Here is a 22,540-nt window from a genome sequence, read left to right as displayed (position 1 = left end):
TAATATTTTCTTAAGGAACTCTACATCTAAGTTCTTGTGGAATCTTGTTAGTTTTTCTTTTCTAGTCTAGTTTCAAAGTAAGGATGGCCTCATAAAATGAGCTGGAAAATGTCCTTTCCCCTGTATTTTTGTAGAGTCCTTAGATCTTCGGTGGAATTCAGCAGTGAAGCGAATCTGGGCCAGGAATTTTCTTTGCCGGCAGCTTTTAAATAGGAATTAAACTTCTTCAAAAGATCTAAGACCATCATGCTAGCTATTACTTTCCGGAGTGAGCTCTGGTGGTACTTCCTTAAGAAAGCTGTCCGCGGCCTTTAAACTGTTGGAACCGTTTGCCAAGTGTTCACAGTGTTCTGTTACTCTTCTAATGTCTGTGGGGAAGGCAATTATGTCCCCTCTTTTACTCCTGTGATTTATAATATGTATCTTTTCTACATTTTCTTAATCTGACCACAGACGTATTCATTTCATCAATCTTTTTAAAGAAAGGGCTTTTAAGTTTCACTGGTTCTTTGCATTATTTCTCTCTTCTCAATCTCTTCAATTTCTGCTCTCATCTTTATTATTTCCTTCCTGCTTTGCTCTGGGTTTCATTTGCTCTTCCTTCACTAGTTTTTCTTTTTTTAAGCATTTACTTAAAATGAGAGAAAAAAAAGAGAGAGAGAGAGCGCTGGGGGGGCGGGGGGCGGACACAGAATCTGAAGCAGGCTCCAGGCTGTCAGCACAGAGCCCGACACGAGGCTCGAACCCACAAACCGCGAGACCATGACCTGAGCCGAAGTCAGATGCTCAACCGACTGAGCCCCCCAGGGGCCCCCTTCTTTTACTAGTTTCTTAAGGTAGTAGATCATTGGCACAAAACTTTGTCTTTCTTGATGTAAACATTTAAGGGGTGCCTGGGTGGCTCAGTCGACTGAGCGTCCGACTCTTGACTTCGGCTCAGGTCATGATCCCGGGGTTGTGGGATGAAGCCCCATGTTGGGCTCTGCATGGAGCATGGAGTCTGCCGGAGATTCTCTCTCCTTCCCTCCCTCCTTCTCTGCCCTTCCCTGGCTAGTGCACATGCAAATGCTCTCTCCCTAAGAAAAAAGGGACAGGAGAGGGGAGGGGAGGGGAGGGGAGGGAGGGAGTGGAGGGAGGGGAGGCAAAAAAGGAAAGGAAAAGGAAAAGGAAAAGGAAAAGGAAAAGGAAAAGGAAAAGGAAAAGGAAGGGTCTTGCTTCATTTCCAAATATTTGGGGATGTTCCAGCAATCTTAAACCCATTATGGTTGGAATAAATACTGTGTATAATTAGATCATTTTAATTTGTTACGGTTTTGTGCTGAGCATCTGGTCTATCCTGGTAAAAGTTCTGTGTGCACTTGGAAAGACTGCGCGCCCTGACGTGGCTGGGGGAAGGCTCTGCAAGTGTCACCTGGGTCACGCGGGCTGCTACTGATGTTCCAGTCTTCCGTGTTGTCACTGGGTTTCCGTCTAAATGCTGTGTCAATTTCTTTTAGAACTGTTTCACATTTACAGAAAAACTGCCAGGGTAACACAGAACGTCCCCACACAACCCAAACCCAGTGTCCCGTTATCAGTATCTTACAACATTAACACATTTGTCACAATTAATACGTCAGTGTTGACACACAACATCCATACTTTATTCAGATTTCCTCGGTTTTACCTAAGGTCCCTCCTTCATTTAAGAATCCCGTCCTAGTCCGTGAGTTCAAGCCCCGCGTCGGGCTCTGGGCTGATGGCTCAGAGCCTGGAGCCTGTTTCCGATTCTGTGTCTCCCTCTCTCTCTGCCCCTCCCCCGTTCATGCTCTGTCTCTCTCTGTCCCAAAAATAAATAAACGTTGAAAAAAAAAATTAAAAAAAAAAAAAAAAAAGAATCCCGTCCAAGACACCACACCTTATTTACTTGTCCTGTCTCCTCAGGCTCCTCTTGGCTGGGACGGTTACCCAGACCTTACTGGGTAGGTATCCTGCAGTCCCTTCACCGGAGTCTGTCTCATGTTCTCCTCGTGACCGCGGGGCCTCTGAGAGGAAGCCCGCACAGCACAGGGAAAACGTCACTTCCATGACGCCACAAGAGCACAGACTGTCAACACAACTTGTCACCGGCTGCCACTTTGATTATCTGGCCCAGGAAGTGTTTGCCAGAGTCGCTGTCAAGGTGCTCTTTTTATTGTCTTTCCACACAGAACTCTCTGGAGTGAAGCCATGGTGCGCGGTCTACGCACGAGAGCGGGCAGTCTTGTTCTTCCTCCTTGAGGGGGGTGTATCCACGTGAACTCCGTGCAACTCTTCTGCAGGGGAGACGTGTCTCTGCCCTTCTGTTTATTGGTATCAGTATGAACTATCGGAAACATCCTACTCTGGGTTAGAAGACGACGCCTTGTGCCGTTGTGGGGGGTGTTGACTGGGCCAATCGGCTTTGGCCAATGAAAGCTCTGGGTGTCAGTTGGCCCAGTGCTCTTCTGACCTAACCCCGGCCACTTACACCGTGGGGTTCTGCAGGGTTTTCTGTACTTCCTAACTTTTACCTGACACGATGCTCCAGACTCCTCCTGCCCTACCTGTAGAACCAGCCACTTCTCCCAGGAGCCCCGGTTCCTTTCCCTGGAGACTGGTGTGAGGGACCGAGAACTGGCCACCGGTCCTTGTTCCCAGCGGCGGGTCACTCCTAGGCCCTTGCGGCTCACAAAGCAAGTCTTTTTGGTTCACCTCTTCACGGTCAGTGTGGGTGATTTCTAACGTCCTAGAGATTCCTTCTTTGACTGCGTCCAACTTCACCAGTAAGCCCCAAGGCCTTCTTCATCTCTGCTGCGGGCCTCAGCTCCAGCACTGTCCGTGTGATGTTCTCTCCCCGCTAAAGTCCCCTCACCTGCTTGCGCTTGTCCATTTTCCCCACAGGCCGTTGGCATACTAATCAGAGTTATTTTAAATTCCCTGGCAGGCAGTTCCAGCATTTTTAAATCTCGGTCTGTTGACTACTCCTGCTCTTGAGTTTTCGGGGTTTTTTAATCTTGCTCGTCTTATAATTTTTCGTGGAAAGGTGGGCAAGTCGCGTCGGGCAGTAAGCACTATTTGTTTCTAGAACACACACCCCTTTCTCTCCAGGCCCTCAAGGCGGGGTTCACCTCCCCCTCCAGTCAGCGGCTGGCCTAGGTCTCGGTTCTGCTGCTGCCATGACCTCAGCCCGCTCCAGACTTCAGGTGTGTGTCCCCTTACTTCGTGTTTACAGTTAGGGCTGGTTCGCCAAGGTCTTCCCCCCGTGACTCTTTAGCTCGGTCTTTGGAGGTTCTACCCTTTAAGCTTGCTCCTGTGCCCGCAGGGTCTCCTTCCACACTGGCCTCTCCTGCCCCATCAGCCCAGGGAACCGGGACTGCCGATGGGGAAAATGTTGTTTTGGTTTAGCCTGTCTTAGGCAGCTGACAGGTCCTTAGGTCTCACTGACCTCGCTTCAGTGCGAGGGGACCTCTAATGGTCGGGGCCCATAATGCGTCCCCGCCTGTCTTGTGGGCTAGAGGGTTTTTTGCGGTTCCTTCTGCCTACTGCAAATGGTCTCCAGCTGTGTCTCTGGGGCTAGAGCGTGTCCTTAGTAGCCAAAGAGCCTCGCTCAGCAGGAGAGAGGGTAGAGGAGGATCCCGGAGGGGGATGGCGCATTCTGCCCAAAGGCCGCTGCTCTGGTTCCTCGCGCCCGGGGCAAAGCGGAGTGTTCTCTCGTCTGCCCAGCTCTGCCTGCCACGGCCGCTGCCGCCGCCACCGCGGCTCCCCGGGGAAGGGCCTGCAGGTGTATGCAAATTACCCTGTGCCTACAGCTCTGAGGTTTCTCGGCCCTCCTTGCCCCCTAGGGAGCTTCGGCAGTGTCACAGCCTACTACTCTACATTTATGGAAAATGTATCTGAACTATAATTTATCACGATGAGAAAAACCGTGAGTGCGCCTCAGTTCCTTGGTGTAAGACAAGAACCGACATACATACTAACTTACCCCATCTCATGTCTTAAGTTTTATTAAAATAATCTAAAATTCATTGTTTTCCCCAACACGTGACTTATTCAAGGATTCTTTCTTAAAAGTTAACCTTCACGTTCATGTTAATAATGCTCACCCCGCCCCCCATCCATTTCATTTATCATCAATTTGACCAGTATTATCCCTTCGAGTTCTTTATTCTAACTTATTTTCCGTTGGTTTCGGCAAAGTACAATCTTCACAAAATGTACCCCCTGAACAGAAACCAGATGGGCACACTGAGGTCACAGAGGCTTTAAAATGGCTCTCCCGCCCCCACACACCAGCAACGGCGCGTCAGGGTCGCAGTCCTGTCCTGCTTTCCGGTATCCAGTTACAATACCCATGGAAGATCTATTCACGTGCACAGAGAACAGGCCTGGCAATCCGATCCGCTTTGTAGTTGACCCACGACTTCTTAGCCAGATACCTTCAGGATTTATCCTTTCTTCTTGGGGTTCAGAAAGCTCATCAGGAAAAGGCTAGAATCTGAGCCCTCCCCCCCTAATATTTAATCTTGTTTAGTATTTGATAAACCTTTCTGATTTGAAGACAAGTTCCTTCTGGTCAGAACTTTCCTCCTCTTACTGGGGTATCTCTTCTGTCTGCTTTAGGCTGCACGGCGGTGTGGTTCTTCTCTTCTATACACAAAGATGCATCCTTGTTCTCAGAAGGAGCCTTCTCAAGGCAGGGCAGCTGGTCTAAGCCACCAACACCGCTTCAGGTGCTTCCAGGCCATTTTCAGAGATGGTGCCACCACCGTGAGGCAGAACCTGCAGGATGACAGTCCCGCGCCACTTGACTGACACCTGAAAAGTTGCCGGTTACGTGACTTGACACAGAATTTACAGAAGACACGGTCAAAGCTGCAGACGCAATCTCCAAATTACAAGGCATTTGAAGCAGGGTTGCCAGACTGCCCTTCCCCGACCGCTAACCAAGAACTCAACAGACCAGGACAAGAGATCAGGTATCTGGGAAGCAGAATGGCTGTCCTCACTACTTTGCTAGAAACCAAAATTACATCGTTAGAAACACATCCAGAAACCCTGGACGGCCGAGACTTTCATCTGCTGACGGCAGCCCTTTTCTGTCCTCTTCATGCCCTCTGCGTTTACCGGATAAATCCAACAGCGAGTGAGAAAACACAAACTCTAATCTCTAAACCACATATTCCTGCAATGCTTACGGATACGTACCTCTTCTCATGCTCCAGGGAACCATCAGAAAACGCTGATGATCACTAAGCGAATTAGCCAGCAGTGGACATAAACTGAAGAATGACACGACGAACACAAATGGCTGGCCCGGGACACACGCTTGGGGGAAGCACACCACATTTCTGGTTCTCACTTTGCTCAAATTTTGCCGTAAAGGCCTCAAGCCACCTGCCCACCCATTTTAAAACAGCCTCACCAGCTGCAGTGGCCTCACATGTGAAGCCCCCAAAGGCTCAATGTGAAGCCTCAAGCTAGCACGAGGAGGAAAGAATCACAAGACAGAAAGTCCCTGAACCGCTGCGTGGAGGAGAGAGAGCTGCCCACCGACCAGGAGAACACCTCTTTTCCATTTTCATATTGAGGAAAGAAGCTTCTCCGCTGTGACGCGTTTTATGACAGCACTTACAGCAACGTTTTCGTAACTGGTACAAATACCCAGACGCTGCCCATAAACAGCGTCACCAAACCATATCCCTACCTACCACATTCACATAAAACTAACTTACAGTTTATGTGGTGGAAAAAGATTCGGCACCTGCAATTCAAGGGCATGATGTTGCACTTTATCAACCAACGACTCTGCACTTTTAGGAAATCTAAAAGCACGACAACATGGCTCGTTGCTGTAAGACAAAAGGAAAGCTTACGTTGGTCGCCGTGTCTCAAGTAAAGTCAGCAATATCTGGATTGCACTGACGATGGCTGATTCATTTTTCTCCTTGTGGAAAATATTTGATAGAAGCTGTTCTATAATTTCTTGCCTGGGGAGACAAATCAACAGTCAAGTGCTAACCGTAACATCATTTAACAGTAACGTCAGAGAACAAAAATCACGCTACCGGTAAGGCAAGTATCCGTTTTACTTAATGTTTTATTTTTAATACATTTATTAGAGCACACAAGTGATCCTGCTTATTAGAAATGCAACTCTCCCACGTACACTTTCCTACTCGCCCCACCCCGCCGCCTCAGCAGAATTACCTGGGCCCTGCTGGCCTTTGCCAATCTTGCCGAGAGCCAACAAATACTTCAAGATTGGCGGTCACCTCCCACTGAGACCAGGGTGGTGGCGGTGGTAGCTGTGGGTGGTAATAAGATTTGGAACTCTATGCCCCACAAAAGAAGGGTAATTTTTCAAAAAGGTAAATAGAACCCACAAGTGTTTTCCCACAAAGGCACTGATGTATAATTAACTAAGATCTGAAACAGGTAAAAGACAAGATCAATTGTTGCATTTTACCCTCTAATTAAAATCTGGTAAATCAAAGTAACATGGTAGCAATGAAATGGATCTGACTGAACTACTGCCCAAAAAGTATTCTCTGCGGGCTGGCTCTTCCCATTACACATTCAAGGTCATGATCAATGTAAAACACAAGGGTAACTCGTTAGGTAAACTTACATGGGTGTTCTCAAGGAAAAATCTCAGTTTCTCAGGATCTCAGTATTTCCGAATCCAGGTGAATTAGAACTGGGGTCTCCCGTACAATGGGGCCTACAGCTGGGGAGCCCCCGCTGCACACCCAGCGGAGACGCCAGTCATGTGGAGGACAGCTGGGCCCGCCGCAGCCCAACACCGCCGCCCTCTCCAGGCTAGGGCAGCAAGCAGGAGAATCTCCTTTTATTTGGGGGAAGCAAATACAACTGGTACCTAACTTCAGAGGACCCCCTTGCTGGAAGGAGCTCTCACACACTCCCAGACCAGCACTGAAACCTCTTGTGAGACCTTGGCCCAAAACAGCACCGTGAACGCTACTCAACGCATGGCAGTCCAGAGAATAAATACTAGGTTTGGGCTTGAGCTCTGGAAAACAGACAGCTTTTTCACAGTAAATATGTCTATTCTTCAAATAGCAGCCTCACCCCAGGGAGAGGAGTATGGACACGGCGACCAACTATAGACGTCCACCTTCTCGTTCAAGTGATGTTCTTACTTAGCAGCTTGAAACCACAATAGACAGGGGTGCCTGGGGGGGCTCAGTGGGTTAAGCATCCGACTTCAATTCAGGTCACGATCTCACGGTTCGTGGGTTTGAGCCCTGCATCGGGCTCTGTGCTGACGGCTCAGAGTCTGGAGCCTGCTTCGGATTCTGTGTCTCCCTCTCTCTCTAGCCCTCCCCTGCTTGCTCGCTCTCACTCTCTCTCTCAAAAACAAATAAACGTTAAAATCGTAAAAAATATAATATTGCTATATTACGCCATAATTTATCAAACATAAACAGGTGTTATACATTACTACCTAACAATATGTCAACTATATACAAATGCTATTACGATTAGTAAGTTTACCAAGCCTGTAGAAGCCTTTGGTCACTGTGCATTTTCTTAATCAACAGACACTAAGAAACCACCATAACGTGGGAGCACGTGTGATATTAAAAGGGGCTGGTTCTCATCTCAAGAAGAATGTGGGAGGCGCTGTTACAGAGTAAGTCTCCCCACTGCTGAGTGCAGTGAAGATTTAACTCAGTGATAGCATGGGACTCCTGACTCCTCGAGTCCACGAATTTGAAGAAATTTACTCCAACTAATATTTAATGATGTCAATTCTGAGTATGTACCTGCATGATTCAATTTATAGCTGATGCAGGGCTAAAGACACAGCTTGAACTTTAAGAGCTAGTCCATACACAGGCTTCATGGGTCAGATTCCACATTTGAGAGGGCTCTGGTGGCGCTGAAACTCCGTGATTAATGTTGGTCAGTCTGACATTCAAGGCGAACCTGCTGTCCCAGGTGGCCAGAGTCAACCACATGAGGCCACTGTACTCAAACTGCAATTAGTCTCAACTGATCTGTCCTAAGTGTAAAATATATGCTGGGTTTCCAAAACTTTGGGCAAAGAATGTAGAATACCTCAATAATTTTTTAAATGAGCAGATGTTCAAATATTTTGTATCAATTAGATTAAATAATTATTACAATTAATTTCACCTTTTACTTGAATGTGGTTACTGGGTAATTTAAAATTGCATCTATTATTTCTGTTGGACAACTGCTGTCATGAACCACAGATTGTTGGTATTCAATATGTTTTTACCCTACTCAAATGGCAATTTGACGTGGTTCAACCTAATACTATGATTACTGGTATCTGAATGTGGAATGTCTTATATTTATAAAAAGAGTACATATGCCATAAAGCCAAGAATAACGGAAACGGGATGGGTAAAATGACATATCACTCAGGAACCAATAATCTGTTTCGCTCCCTCAGAGAATTAGTCAACTCCTTCCTAGTCAACAATACTCACTGGGAAAACACAACTCTGCTTCTCCGATGACAGACTAAAAAAGTTACGACGTCTCTAATTTGTTCCTTGCTCATCTCACACTTGCCAGGTAAGTAATACACACAAGTGTTTTATTTGAATAAAAGGACCTTCCAGGTAGTTAAGCCAAAAGAAGCCACGTGAACGTCAACGTACAGAAGGATCGCAAGAGGACGGGCGAAGTCGTCAGCGAGAACAAGAGCGGCCGTGCACTGAAGCAAGGCCGCCACTCGTACCTCACAGCTAGCGGTGTGTGCACCCTCTCTACTTACTCATCTGAAGGGCGGAAATGCCTGATTCTTCTTTATGCCAACAGCCTGCGGCCGTGTGGATGCAGGTCGAATGTATGCCCAAGCTTGATGGTAAGCATTCTTTCAGAAAATTTGTGAATCTACAGAAACTAATACCTACGGGTTGGCCATTCGCATATTTCGGAACAGCACAGCATCCTCAAGCTATCTTCCACCCAAACAGGAGACGGCTGCTCAAAGGCACGGTCTCAAAGTAAGGGCATGAGCAGTTCAAAGACACAGAACATATAGGGCTTGTGACCCTTCCATCAGGTCTGGTCAGGTTGCCCCTAGTCAGCTGCAAAGATACAGTAAACACTAAGAAGAGCTTCTAGTAAGAACCATGGACTAAAATGGGTCAAATTAGTTTGTGTATAAGACTCTTCACCAAAGACTTGTGGGGCAGTGACTACAGTTCTACTGCGGCCACCCCCTCTTATGATGGCTTTACAGAATTCTAGTTTACAACTACTTGAAAGTTGAAAGTCCACACACAAATGTCATTTATTCACCTTCTTACCCTGTGGGTCTCCAGCGGGCCCCACAGACAGCTGAGGTCAGATAAGCCGGCTCTCCTACCTTCTCCCCCACCCGAGGGGATTTTGCAGGGACACGATTCCCACACAAGGAAGACTTACCAACACTCACAATGGTAACACGTCGAACAGCATCAATAAGAACAAAGAACAAGAACAGACTTTGAAACATACTTTTCTAGAGTGGCAAGCAGGGGATCTGGTTCTGAACTGTTCTGGATCTGTAACATCTGGTCTCTGCTCAGGCGAACAATTTCACAAAGTGACTGTGAAGCATTTGAATGCCGCTAAAGGGAAAAAGTACAATTTTAACTATCAAACACGTCAAATGTCAAATTTATAATAAAACATTAGAGAAGAAAATGCTTAAGAAATAACACAAATTAACACTGGCCATAACAAGCTGCAGTGAACAGAAAGTCAAGCTCAAAAGAAGTCACGTAGGTAAAGACACGAGCAATTTATTCTGCCAGGCTAATGAGCTCCATGTAACAACACTGCACGATACAGATTTCCATGTGTAGGGACATGTGATCAAAGTTCTGGCAAGGAAGAATTTCGACAAGTGAAAACTTGAAAAAAACACGTCCCCAAATACAGCTGACCTTTTAGCAACACGGGTTTGAACTGCACGAGTTCACTTACATGCGGATTTTCTTAATACAGTACCATACTCATGTAAGTATGCATTTTCTCTTCCTTAGGACTTCCTTAACAACACTGTCTCTCCTCTAGCTTACTTTATTAGAAGAACGTGCACGGAACACATCCACAATCTATGTGCTAACTGACGGCTGACCTGATCGGCAAGGCTTATGGTCAATCGCAGGCTATCAGCAGTTAAGCGTCTGTGGAGTCCAAACTTCTACGTGGATTTTCGACTTCGTAGGGGGTTGGCACCCCTCGCCCCTGTGTTGTTCAAAGGTCAACTGTATATACTCTTATTAGCACAGAAGCTCATAAATTAGCTTTTAAATTGGCACTGATTTAAAAAATAAAGACAGGGGTTCCTGGGTGGCTCAGTCGGTTAAGTGTTTGACTTTAGCTCAGGTCATGATCTCACTGGTGAGTTCCAGCCCCGTGTCGGGCCCCGGGCTGACACCGTGGAGCCTGCTTCGGATTCTTTCTCCCTTTCTCCCCGCTCCCCCGCGACTCGCGTGCAAGCACTCTCTGCCTCTCTCTCAAAAATAAATGGACGTTAACCAAAAAAAAAAAGACAAAGCTTCCTGGAATATGCCAATGGGTAAGAAATACTGCATGTTCTCCTCATGTGTGGTGTAACAGCCTGCCAGGAAAGGTCCGAAGTCTCAGCACCCGCGCGCATCACGTTCTGTGGCACGTGACACGGGCACGGTCGACAGCGAGCCTCTGGCACGGATGACGACACGCGCCAGGACAGCAAAATCCACTGAGCAGAATTAGGAGCCTGACGTTTCCTTCACGAACACAAACCGGTCAGTGCCATTTTAGCATATAATGTATCCCACAATACAAAACAGAAGTATCAACAGGACTGTCCAGAGGCAAAATTAACTTTCTTGCAAGGCAAGTAAAGAAGGTGTTAATGCCCCAAATGCTTTGTCCTTGAAAAAAGAAAAAAGAAAGCTGCAGAGCTGGGCTTCTCCTTTATCAGTGTCTCCCGAACCTCGCAGGCAGGTATAACTAACTTCCCGTTGAGTAATCAAGCTCTGCCGTTCGGGAACGTGAACCTGGCGAAAGGCAAGCCTCGTCCACGGACACATACTCCCCCCCGAGTGGCACGGGCCACGCTCCCCGTCACCTCTCTCCACGGCCCGCACTGGCCACACCTGGGTCACACGGGAAGCGTGCTTGGGAAGCGTCCAACCCCCCGGCACGGGAGGGGTGACCACCCCAACCAGACGGTGGGCTCCCGCTGGGCAGGGCTCCCGCACTCGAGCACCCGCACGGCACGGGCGTGCGCGGGACTGTGTTCTGAACCTCGGCAGTGACGACACCGAGGGGAGCGCCAGCTGCACGGTCCCGAGGGCAAGATGGGGAACGAATAGCACCTTTAATGATTAACTTTTTTTTTTCTTGGAAAAGCCCGTTTCAGCTGAACTCCAGGTAGCAAAGGTTTTGAGTGCACCAGAGCAGAAGGGGCTGACTCAACCTCGATAGAAAATTCACCTTTGTGAGCCAGATGTCCTCCGGGGACACACGCCTAGCTTTGTGCTACTCCTCCGTGGGGCTCACTCTTCAAACCAAGTGGCCACCTAGAGGCCTAAGAGAGGGTCCCCCGACCTCCCCGCCTCTACTTTAAAGCAGCCCCTTCACAGACAGCAGGCTGAGCCCCACAGAAGTGCCACGTGCGCGGGGAGAAAGGGCTGAACGCCCGCAATCCCGTGTGGCCCAGCCCCGCTGAAGGTGGCAGCCAGAGCAGCGGCAGAGGAGCAGAGTGACGGGTCCCTCCACGAGGCGGACGGGCTGGTCCTGGGGACCCCTCCCCGACCCCGCACGGGCATCCCCTGGGCACACAGCTCTGTCTTCGTGCTCCAAGCCGGCCTCGACCCTATTGCCAAGTCCGTCGTCGGCACCCGGGACAAAGCCAAACCCTCACGTGAGCGCCGTGAGCCAGGCCAGGAAGTGCCACCGCCAGGAGCCCAACGCTCTAGGGGTCCGGTGGTGGCGAAGATTCTGAGGTGCCGCCCGGAAAGCTTTAGCCAGAACAGAGACAAACAAGTGCAGATGTGGCCACACCATTTGGGCTCAAGATGTGCACGCAAGAAAAAAGGAGTGTGGACGGAGGTCTGCGGCAAAGGCGAGCAGACGCAGCACAAAATCCCAGCTCCGGGAGACGGTGCTGGAACCGGGGCCTGCTGTCTTCCACATTTCCGGAAAAATTCTGGGCAACAGGAAAATGCAGTATTTTTTAAACCCTTCAGTGTTTAGAAAACGGTCAACCTTAACAACACCTGTCCTCTACCTTCACGTCTCGTACAATTATGTTCTGTGCACATAAACACGGTTGCTTTTTAAAAAACAAAACAAGAACATCAAGTTTACAGTCGCACAAGAGAACTTACGTCTTCTTCTTGCGATGGATGAACTATTTCCACAAGCCTCTGGATAATTTGCTCCTCATTTAACCACTGTAAAACACATTGTAGAGGTAATCATAGCAATGCGTGGCTTTTGTTCAAGCCCCAATGAAGATTAACATACTTGGAAATATCCATCACATTTTAAGTGGAATGTTACAGGTTTCTCTGGACTTTGAACACTACAGGAAATTAAAAGTCCCCCAAGGAAAATGCCAGTGAATATATTATTTAAACAGCAGCCAACAGTACCAACTATGCCCCAAATTACAGTTCCCACACATAGAAATTCTACCATCAGCTTCTCGGCCACAGAGTAATTCTCAGACACCACCCACTAAAAGGGTCTGTGTTCTGACTGTTGAGGGGAGGTGGAATTTATACATCTTCTATAAGAGTATGTACATCTTCGCTTTCAGACAGCTTCAGAAACACTGACGAAAGCAGTATTTGGTATCAGGCCTCTGGGTTAAAACATATGATGAACCTTCAGACTCAAAACCAAAGCAGCCACAGGAAGCACAGGGGCAGTACCCCACAGCAGGAGAGTTTGTCTGCCCCGTCACGAGTTCGTAAAGAGCTGGTATCCTGACCAGAACAATCTCCCCTCCACACGTGAGGTACTGCTGGGACTGCCAACAGGAAGAGGAAAGGAGTGAGGAAGAAGAAATCACAAGTCAGCTAGTGGAGTATTAGTTGCGCACGGACAGGAACACCGTAACAAACAAAGCACTCGCAACCGCGAAAGGACACACAAAAACAAAAACAACCCCCAAACGAGCAAAACCCAAAGGTTAAAGGAGACTGGGGACGGGGGGAGGCGTGGCGCCGGGTGGCAAGAGATCAAACACACTTTGCTGAAGGCCCAGCTGTCTGGTCCTCAAGGAGGGAGGTGCCCAAAGGAAATGCACAAGAAGCTACCACAGGGCACACAGCTAGAGGTCCCACTTCAAATTTTAAGACCAGTTTTAAAACGGGGACATGAATCCCCCTCCTGGGTGTCTTGCTCAAGCGCAGACTTTGATTCAGCAGGGCGGGGGGGGGGGGGGGGGGGGGGGGGGAGCTGAGCTCCCGGGTGATGTCTGAGGGGACGGGGCGGAGGGTCCTGACCACCCAGGGAAAAGGAGGGAAACTGAGGACTGTGAGCTAACCTGCCCCACATCCATTAGGAAGCACTTAATACTCCAGGGCGCCTGGGTGGCTCGGTCAGTTAGGCGTCCGACTTCAGCTCAGGTCATGATCTCATAGTCTGTGAGTTCGAGCCCCGCAAAGGGCTCTGTGCTGTCAGTTCAGGGTCTGAAGCCTGCTTCGGATTTTGTGTCTCCCTCTCCCTCTGCCCTTCCCCCCTGCTCGCGTGAGCTCTCTCTCAAAATACATACGTATGTAAACTAAGAAAGGCATTGCCACTAAAACGGACTTCAAAGAAACAAGTAAGTGCTAAGGTTCAAAGTGGAGTATTAAGGATGGAATGGACTGGGGAAGGTTCCGGAAGAAGGCAGTGAAGAGAATGAGAGAGGAGGAGCCGGAAGACAAGAAGAACAGGCAAAGATAAGAGCCCGTGAGGAACTTCATCTTTAAGTTACTCGTTCCACCCAAACTCCACTTAAGAAAGCTCTTCGAGAGGCACACGGATCCGAGAATCATCACCTACCAGAATTCTAAAATGTATGCTTTTGAAAATCAATCTCCATTCTCCCTCTTATCCCACGCTCCTAACTACCCACAAGAAGAAAGTTACTTGTGAAGACGGATTTCCTGGAAACAGCCACACGTGTCCTTGCGGCCAGACCCTGCAGGGTGGCCACGGTCTCAAGGGTGACGCCGTGGAGCGGAGCGGATGCAGACGAGATTTCTCACTCCCAACCTTCCGCTCGCACCAGGGCAGCTCTAAGACCCATCCTCGACCCGTCCCGCCGAGAAACAAACCGGCAAAGGCTGGAGAGCCCCTCCCAAAGCATCCCAGGCACCTACAGATGTGCACACCTGGAAAACCCATCCTGCAAAACCTGAATCTCTTCCTACGAACGACCTTCCTTCCTCCCCCTGCCCTCTCCCCCCACCCCTCACCCCTGCCCCGGTTTCCCAGACAACTCTCCTCTCCCAACCTGCTGGAATCCCTCCGGGCTCCCAGCTCCCAGCAGCCCCGGTGCGGGGGTCATGATTCTACTCACATTCAGAACATCCTGCCTGGGCTGCGGAGGCTCGATGCACGTCAGGAGCCTGAGCAACAAATCCATGATGGCCGAAGTTCCTATGTGCTTTATAATAAGGTCTACAAAATCACGTTTCTTCTTTAAGAAATCCACGATCTAGAGGAGAACAAACCGAAACTGAAAGACATGGAAATGGGCGGAACTGTCAACTTTAGGTCCTACCCCGCCCTGACCCCCGGACCCGCCCCCTCAGAGCCCACCACCACCTTCCGCCGAGGACTGGCAGACACGGAGTCAGTCATCAGACATAAAACCGGAGAGCTGCTGGCTGTTACAGTACGCAAACCCCTCAGGAAAAAAATCTCCCCAAGTATCACGCATTCCTTAATATAAACACATCATAACAGAGTCTTTTTCTGTTCACTGTCATTACTAACTTTCAAAGAATAAGGATAAAGAATTTAATACCCTAATAATGAGCATGAGAATATACCATTTAACAGTTTATGGACATAAATATAAGTCCATTAGACTTTGCACGGAAATGCAGAATATTCAAAATCCTAATTAGACTCCAGCAAGTTAAGAAAAAAAATTCAAAGCAAAAAGCATTTCTACGTCAGTCTAAGTGGCTAAGTGACCTGCTAGAGAAACATCATATCTGGGTTTCATCTGGGTTCACCTGACCGGGTTCCCACAGGGAGGGGGTGAGGGAGGGACGGGCGGCTACACAGAAGGGACGTGGAAACACCCAGAGGCCACCTGGGTCTCTCTTCTGTGCCAGAAGAGGGAGCTGGTTCTGTCCTGCACACCCTGCTGCGCCTCCTGTCCGGAGCCACCCGGGGTCCCTTCACAAGTCCCAGAAGCAACACGACCAGTGTGGCAGCCGCTAATCTCACCGAAACCTCTCGAGAGCCCTCGAGGTGAGGCTGCCCCACTCGGCGTTACAGATGAGGAAACCGAGGCGCAGACCAGTTCAGTATGTCGCCAGGGCCAAACCGCGGCTGCCCTGAGGTTTAAACTTAGATCTGTATGCCACAAAAGCCACAGTCCTGCCACTGTCCCACGTGGAGAAGCCTAAGAGCCAGGGATGACAGAAACCGCTCCACACCACCGGGCACAAGTGCAGGACTAACCATCATACGTTGCTTCTCTAGACACGTTGTAACAGAAACTTTCAAGAAGTTAATCCACTCACAGCTGAGTCACACGGTTTTTAAAAGCACGAGGAGAGGAGCAAAGAGGAAAAAGTCAGATGTGCCCCAAATACTGCAGGATTCAGTGGCAAGGCGCCGGACGTGGGGCCCCAAGGCACGAACTGCAGCCAGTGCCGTGGCCAGCAGAGCCAGGACGGCAACACGTCCTAGACGGAGGAGGACACTCCTGACGTGCGAGCCCCCAACACGGAAGGCGTCCCACGGCTCGACTTCCTGCCCCGTGAGCGAACGAACGTCCGTGTCGGTTAAGCCAGACGGAGTCGACGTGGTTTTCGTCACCTGCAGCTGCACAGCCCCTTCCTAATAACGTATCATGTGATGGGACACCTTCGTTCACACTCTTAGCTCTCAACGGGAGAGAGAGGCGCTAGGTTTGAGCTCTTCCTACAGCGAGAAGAGCAGGGGTGACTCCACTCAGAGTCCTAAGCCAAGAAGCACAACAAACAACAGAGCGGCCAGGCCCGTCTCTCAGCATTTAATCGGCACGTGCCGTCACCTCTGCACAGAGAGGTCTGACCTGGAAGGCCGTGCAAATGCTGAGTCCCAGAAAGCTTCCAGCGCGTTCTGGCTCTACAGTGAAGGTCTGGTGAGAACCGGGACCCGGGGATTCGGACTCCCCCAGCACAGAGGGAAAAGAAAAGGCACGACGAAGGTGTAAAGACCTGTTTCGATAATGGCTACAACCATCCGAAAGGACCAGGAGTAACTGGGGCTGATGGGATAAGACCCAGCAGCGCTGTCACTTCTCCCCAGCAGGCAGAACAGGGAACGACAACCTGGGTTACAGTGATCATGACTGGGGATTCACTCTTTAAGAAAAGAGAACTTCAATCCCGACTCATTTAGGAGGGTAATGCTGCTTAATTAAGAACGTGAAGAGAACAACCTCGTCTTTCTAAACTCTGCCTTGGCACAGACAGACGGACTGGGCCTAAAATAGCTTCAACCCTCTGCTGACAGCAAGGATGGGTCACGGAGCCTGTTTTCCATCAGGAAGGAGGCCAGGCCCGGCCGGCTGGACCAACTGCACCCGGTCATCACACCCTTGCTCGCTGCTCTCTGGCAGATCTGTCTGTACTTGAGCGTCGAGGCCCTCGTGGCTCCTTGGGTGCGTGTTTCCGTAAGCGGATCGTAATCTCCTGGTAAGCACGTCCTTTTTCACACCAATATCCACCACAGCTGTGATTCTCAAATTGTCATCAGAGTCATCCAAGAAGGCTTATTAAAAATCCCAGATCGCTGGGCCCCACCCCCAGAGTGTCTGATCCATTAGGTGTGAGGTGGTTAGAACTTGCATTTCTAACAAATTCTCAGGTGGCACTCATGTCCAGGAACCCTACTTTGAGAACCACTACACATGCCACAGATCCTTAGAATACAAATTTCCCACGCGGATCTGAATTGTTTAGGAACAAAAACAGACGTGAGGGTTTGGGGAGGGGGGACGGGAGGGGGAGGTTCCTGCCACAATAGTAACGTAGGAATTTCTGCCCCCAGCGCTACTGGACAGGAACAGCAGTCTGAACAGAGACGTCTCACGCTAAACACTTAAGTTTTCGAGTGGAATCAGACCATTGGCATAAACTAACCATCAATTACATTTCTAGAAAAGCTTTTTGATTTAAAGCCTCATCTGTTGTGCTCATCATTAGGGGAACGCAAAAATAAATAATAATGATAATTAAAATTTTACTTTGCCAGAGTCACTACGACCCTTCAACCACTCGGTAGGAGCCACGCCGCTCGCTACCTTCGCAGATGGACACCCCACATTCTCATGCTCCAAATATGTCAAAAGAGGAAACCAAAGTAAAGCAAAAAACGGAGCTGTGGGGCACTGGGAAAAGAACATGTCAAGTGGGAACACGCTCATTAACGTGTGAATCGGTGGTAAGTCAGTATATTTCAAGTATACTCTTCCTCTACAGAACCTGGACTTACGGCACACTCAGAACACTGAAGCAACAAAATGACTGGGGGATCATCTCAGGGGGATGATCAGCCCTAATACTTACCTTGTAGAAAATAATATTTACCTGTTCTGGTTTTCTGCTGATAAGAATACTTAGCACCTTGCTGAAGAAACTGGCAAGTAGTGGGTTCAAGGGGGAATCGTTTAGGAGGAAGCTATATAATTTCATTAGCAAGGACTCATCTTCTCCCAGTCTATCATTCATCTGGGAGACATCAGAAGTGAGCAACTCACAAGATATATTTGGGTACCTAGAAGAACAGGACACTTGTATCATCATCTGTATTAACAGTTTCATGACATAAAGTAAAAACACAAATCAGAAAGGCTTCCTAAAATTTTGTGAAAAACAAAATCACCTTTGGGAATTAGAAAAGCATGTCAATCCATTCTGTCCAACCTGTAGATGAAAGTGAATTTTCTACCGTGTCTCAAAAATTACTTCTAAAGCAAGCTGTAACAGGATACGTTTTCCCCAACAAAACTAGAGCACAGCCAGGGCTCGGGAGCCTGGGGAGGCCACGCCGCAGGGCGTGGGCCTTCTCCCACAGGACAGGCCTGGCGAGATGCGGCAGCTAAGAGCCTCGGGCTGCAGCCCCGAGCAGCCTGCTCTGACGTGGGAAGTGGCCCGGCTTGTAGGACGACCACGGGGGACGCTGGTGTCCAGGAAACCGCCCTGCACACAGCACCTTGTAAGTACTCGCTCAAGACACATGCAGGTTCCGAGACCGGCCACGCCTATTTTCACATGGGGTGCAAATGGTACCAGAAAGCTGTTTTGGGGGCGCTTACCAAGTGTCCAGTCCAGGTCACATCTTAAGAGAACAAATCTTGTAACATAGGGAAGTGGAGAGGTGGATGTCAGCCTGAGCTAGCTACCCAAGTGGAGATACGGCACACGGGAAAAGAGCTCTCCAAGCCAGCCTTGCAAGGTGGTCCAGGATCAGCCCCCGTCAGACCTCGCTGCTGTGGGACGCAGACCTCTCCGCAGACCCTACGGCCCTGGAAACACCTGCACCCCGAAAGCATGCTTGCCTCTGCCCACCAGAGCACTCTCTCTCTCTGAAAACCAGACAGCTGATCCGTTTTCTCCACTCACTCCTTTTACCAGTTTCCCGTCTGTTTTCAATGGCAACAAATGGAGACGCCACGGCTGTTCTAGCCCCAAGCTCACTTCTCTGCTCTTACTTCCGCCCCGTCAAGCAGCCAGGATCCAGAACCAACTAGTCCTCTGGAGTGGCAAGTCAAAGGCTGACCAGGATAGGGAGGTAACAGAACAGCCACAAGTGGCTGTAGGACAAGAAAGAGGGAAGGACTGCAGTCTAGAACACACAACACACGCCTCGAGGCGCCCAAGGGCTGCCTGCTGCGAGGCCCCTGGCACACCAGAATAGCCGCAGCCTCTGCGAGGGTCTGGGGTGAGGTCGGGAGACGGAACAGAACAAGAAGAGTGTCCCCAGAAGAACCTTTGTAGGGAAAAGACAGACAACAGAACTGGAAGGCGTGTGGGCATCAAGATCATATTATCAAACGGCTCTCTTCTGTGGCTCAAGTTAAAGTCTCTCTCTCCTACTCTGTGGAACATACGGGCTCAAAGACGCCACAACATAAAGTCACCGTTGTGCCAGGGGCAGGATCATGCACGGGGTGCAGGTGCAGCTTCTGGAGTCGCACCGCCTAGGTTCAGACTCCACCTCTACCACTTACAAGCTGCATGACCTTGGGCACGTTCCTTAGCCTCCCTGGGCCTCAGTTTCCAAGTCTGCAAAATTAAGATAACAGCATTTACCTCACGTGGAAGGATATGACATACGAAATACTGGGAAGGAGGCCTGGAATAAACAAAAGCTAACGGTTTTTATTCCTCTATATTTTCCACTTTACAAAACTTCCGAAATGCTACTACGGGGAACACTGGGGGACGATGTTGGGGGAACGTTGTCTCGATTACCCCAATTTGAAATTGCTGGCAAATAAAGGACCGGTAAAAGGTAGTGGCCTCAACCGTGGCCGCAAACCAAACGTGTAGCGTGTATTCTCCAAATTCTGACACACGAGGTCCAGAAGAGGCCACAGGCATTTAAAAACTTTTTTCAATGAATTTTTCACCTGTTTTTGCACAGTGACTGAGACACATGACCTAGATAAAGAGGCACATGTATGGGCCTGGGCACTATACGAAAGGCTCAAGGTCCTGGTTCTGGACAGGCTGGGGTCCTCTCTCTCTCCCCTTCCCTACCTCTCAAACATTAAACAAGCTTCTAAAACACCCCAAGACCCCCGCCATCCCACCCTGTGGCAAGCGCCACCCTCCCCGCCCCCCCGGCCCCAGCACAGGCTCTGACCCCCGATTCCTCTGTAGCTACAGCCCCACCTACATCTGGGCTCCTTCCTCCTCCCCATCCCCAGGGCCGACTCTGCTCCTAAAGTCTCCCTCCCCTTGTCCTTCTGACCACACGGCCTCCCGCCTGCTTAGGCACAGCACGTCCCTGGATGGCTCCCTCCCTCTGCCCCGTCATTTCCCACTGGACTGCACATGGCCTCACCGGCACAGAAACCCCCCACTACTTCTCCCACCGGGGAGGACACCACCAGCACACCTCTCCTCACTCCTATCTGCCTGCAGCGCCCACTTGCTCTCTCTCCTCCTTTCCAGGGAAACTAGTCAGAAGAGCTGTCTCTGCTTTGCCGCCAGTTCCTCCTCAGAGAGCTGCCGACCGGGCTCTCCCCTCCGCCCCTCCAGAGAACCCACGATGCCGGGGCCCACGTGCTCTGTGCTGCGGACACCAACGGTCACGGGGCCTGTGCGCAGCGGCCCCGACCCACTTGTCCCATCTCTCCTTCCCGAAGCCTGGCTTCCCTTGGCCTTCAGGGCGGCAGCCCCTCCTGGTCTCCTCTTGCCCCCAGCCCCTCTGCGGGAACCTTGACCCAAACAGCAGCACCTTAGCTTTAGGATTTATTATACTACTTAGGAACCGAGGCTTAAAGTTCTGCTGGATCAAATTTCTGCTAAATAGTTTAGGACGGAGGTATCTGTCATTAAAATTAAAAAGGTTAGCACAGAATGACAAACCTTTAACACCTTGTGTATGATCATCAGCTTAGAACAGTGATGAGTTCAATCCACATGTGTGACTAATACAGTTATGAGGTTCACAAAACACAGAAATCACTCCATCACCCAGACTCTATAAAACACTAGTCTAAATTTCCTGAGATGACTCTAAGTCGACCTTAACCCCCAAGAGCTTTCAGGTCCCATCTGAAACACCCCGCTGCGCATCTAGCTATGTGTATTGTGTACCTTACGCACGGCCTGTGGCTCCTCCCAGGCCAGAACTACAGCGGAGAACTCACCTGCCCAGCTCAAGTCAAGCTCCCTCAAGACGGTGCCATCCGGAAGGCCACAAGGCCAGGGAGGCACAGCTGCTCTCGCAACCTCAAAGGGAACACAACAGAACACCAGCATGGCGGTACTACAGAAGCCGTGACTACTTTTCGGTGAACTAAGCACCTTCCAGAAGACGTGCTGTGCCTGCTCTTCCCAGTCACAGAGGTATTAGCTTCGTTCGGCAGGTGAGGAAACCGACCCAGAAGGGTAAGCCCTTTGGCTCAGGCGTTCCAAGAGGGGAGGTCGACACCCCTCCCAGGTGGGCTGGGTGCGAAGCCCGCAGCGCACTGGCTCCCGCCAGGACAAGCCCCAGGCGAGCGGCACCCACACGTGCGGGTTGTTGACCGTGAAGGGAATTCCAAAACGGCTTCTGGGGGACGCGAGTGCGCCAGTGCTCCTGCCGCGAAATTTCTTTCCTCTTCCTTTTCGGGGCACCGACCTGAGCAGAGGCTGTCACCAATGCTAACTGTCAATCTTAATGGCCGGCAGAGAACATAACCTCACCTCCTCGAAGGTCCAAGTCGCTAGCAACTTGAAGGCATTAATAAGTATTATTTCTCTGACAGCAAAATTCTCCCCAGAAAGAAATAAAAAGATATCTGAAAAGAAGAACAGACTGGGGGAGAAAGGGCAAAGAAGGATCTACTAAAAGCCTTAATTCCTCCTATTCCGTTAAGTTTATTTAATGCAGAATCAATGGCTTTTTGTTCCCGAATCCGTCCTATTTTGGGGGGCGGGTGTGGGGGGGTACGGAGTCAAATCTTTCAACACAGTTGGACATGGAGGGACGGCTCCCTGAGACCTAGGTACTTTAAATACACACGGAGTGCTCACCAGGAGTTGGTAGGAGTGTGCAGTCCAAGTGCGGTCAAGACACAGGGATAAAGGACCCCGGCGCACTACTGCTCTGCCGTAAGCAGATGAAACTAGTGATGAGGACGTAAACTCGCCACGGTGATCCAAGGCGCTAGCTAGTTAAATTTAGCTCCACTCACGTTCACCAAGACCCCGTTCCCTGAAGTTAACGAAGGTCAGAATTTATTTGATCAGTAACGGTCTTCATAACCCAAGCTCTGGCTTAGATCTGCCATATGATCTCGGGCAGTCACGTAATCTCTAGCTTCCTATTTGCAAAGAAGAGAAAATACTTACTTGAATCGTCTTACTATTTTAAGAAACTTCATCACTGTTTACAAAGCACGTTGCCCTGCCACAAAGCCTTCTGACTGCAATTTAGAACACTCCTTTTTAAACCCCTATGATTTCACTGGACTTGGTTCTAGAATGGATTACATGCTCCACCGAGTCTGTCACTCTTGACCATCTTAACACTCTAAATGGTCTACGACGGCCCTGGGGAATTGCTGGACAAGGATAAGATTCTACCCCACTTCACTTCAGTCCCACCCTCAAGAGAAGATTGA

General features: G+C 49.7%; 1 protein-coding gene and 1 long non-coding RNA gene across 34 annotated transcripts in view; both read right to left on the bottom strand.

The window, feature by feature from the left end:
- The window catches only part of PPP6R3 (protein phosphatase 6 regulatory subunit 3), a 135,949-nt gene that overhangs the window by 45,777 nt on the left and 67,632 nt on the right, over positions 1 to 22,540 (bottom strand). For 31 of the 33 annotated variants that reach the window (XM_019812796.3, XM_003993712.6, XM_023240162.2 and 28 more), the window contains 5 exons: positions 17,790 to 17,976; positions 14,555 to 14,692; positions 12,369 to 12,434; positions 9,499 to 9,611; positions 5,874 to 5,987 (listed from right to left, as the gene is read on the bottom strand). In XM_019812796.3, the coding sequence (XP_019668355.1) occupies positions 5,874 to 5,987; positions 9,499 to 9,611; positions 12,369 to 12,434; positions 14,555 to 14,692; positions 17,790 to 17,976 (618 nt within the window). Of the gene's footprint in view, positions 1 to 5,873; positions 5,988 to 9,498; positions 9,612 to 12,368; positions 12,435 to 14,554; positions 14,693 to 17,789; positions 17,977 to 21,950; positions 22,241 to 22,540 lie in introns of those variants that run through there. The other 2 variants (XM_019812801.3, XM_019812802.3) reach the window with 2 other exon arrangements.
- On the bottom strand, positions 4,149 to 5,867 carry LOC123380664. The gene is made up of 2 exons (XR_006586732.1): positions 5,206 to 5,867; positions 4,149 to 4,838 (listed from the first exon to the last, which is right to left on the bottom strand). It is a non-coding gene; the product is annotated as an uncharacterized LOC123380664 (long non-coding RNA).

The sequence above is a fragment of the Felis catus genome, chromosome D1, assembly GCF_018350175.1.
Source record: "Felis catus isolate Fca126 chromosome D1, F.catus_Fca126_mat1.0, whole genome shotgun sequence".
NCBI classification, from domain to species: Eukaryota; Metazoa; Chordata; class Mammalia; order Carnivora; family Felidae; genus Felis; species Felis catus.
The sequence above is the reverse complement of the archived record's forward strand: the minus strand, read 5'-3'. Positions and strand labels throughout refer to the sequence as shown.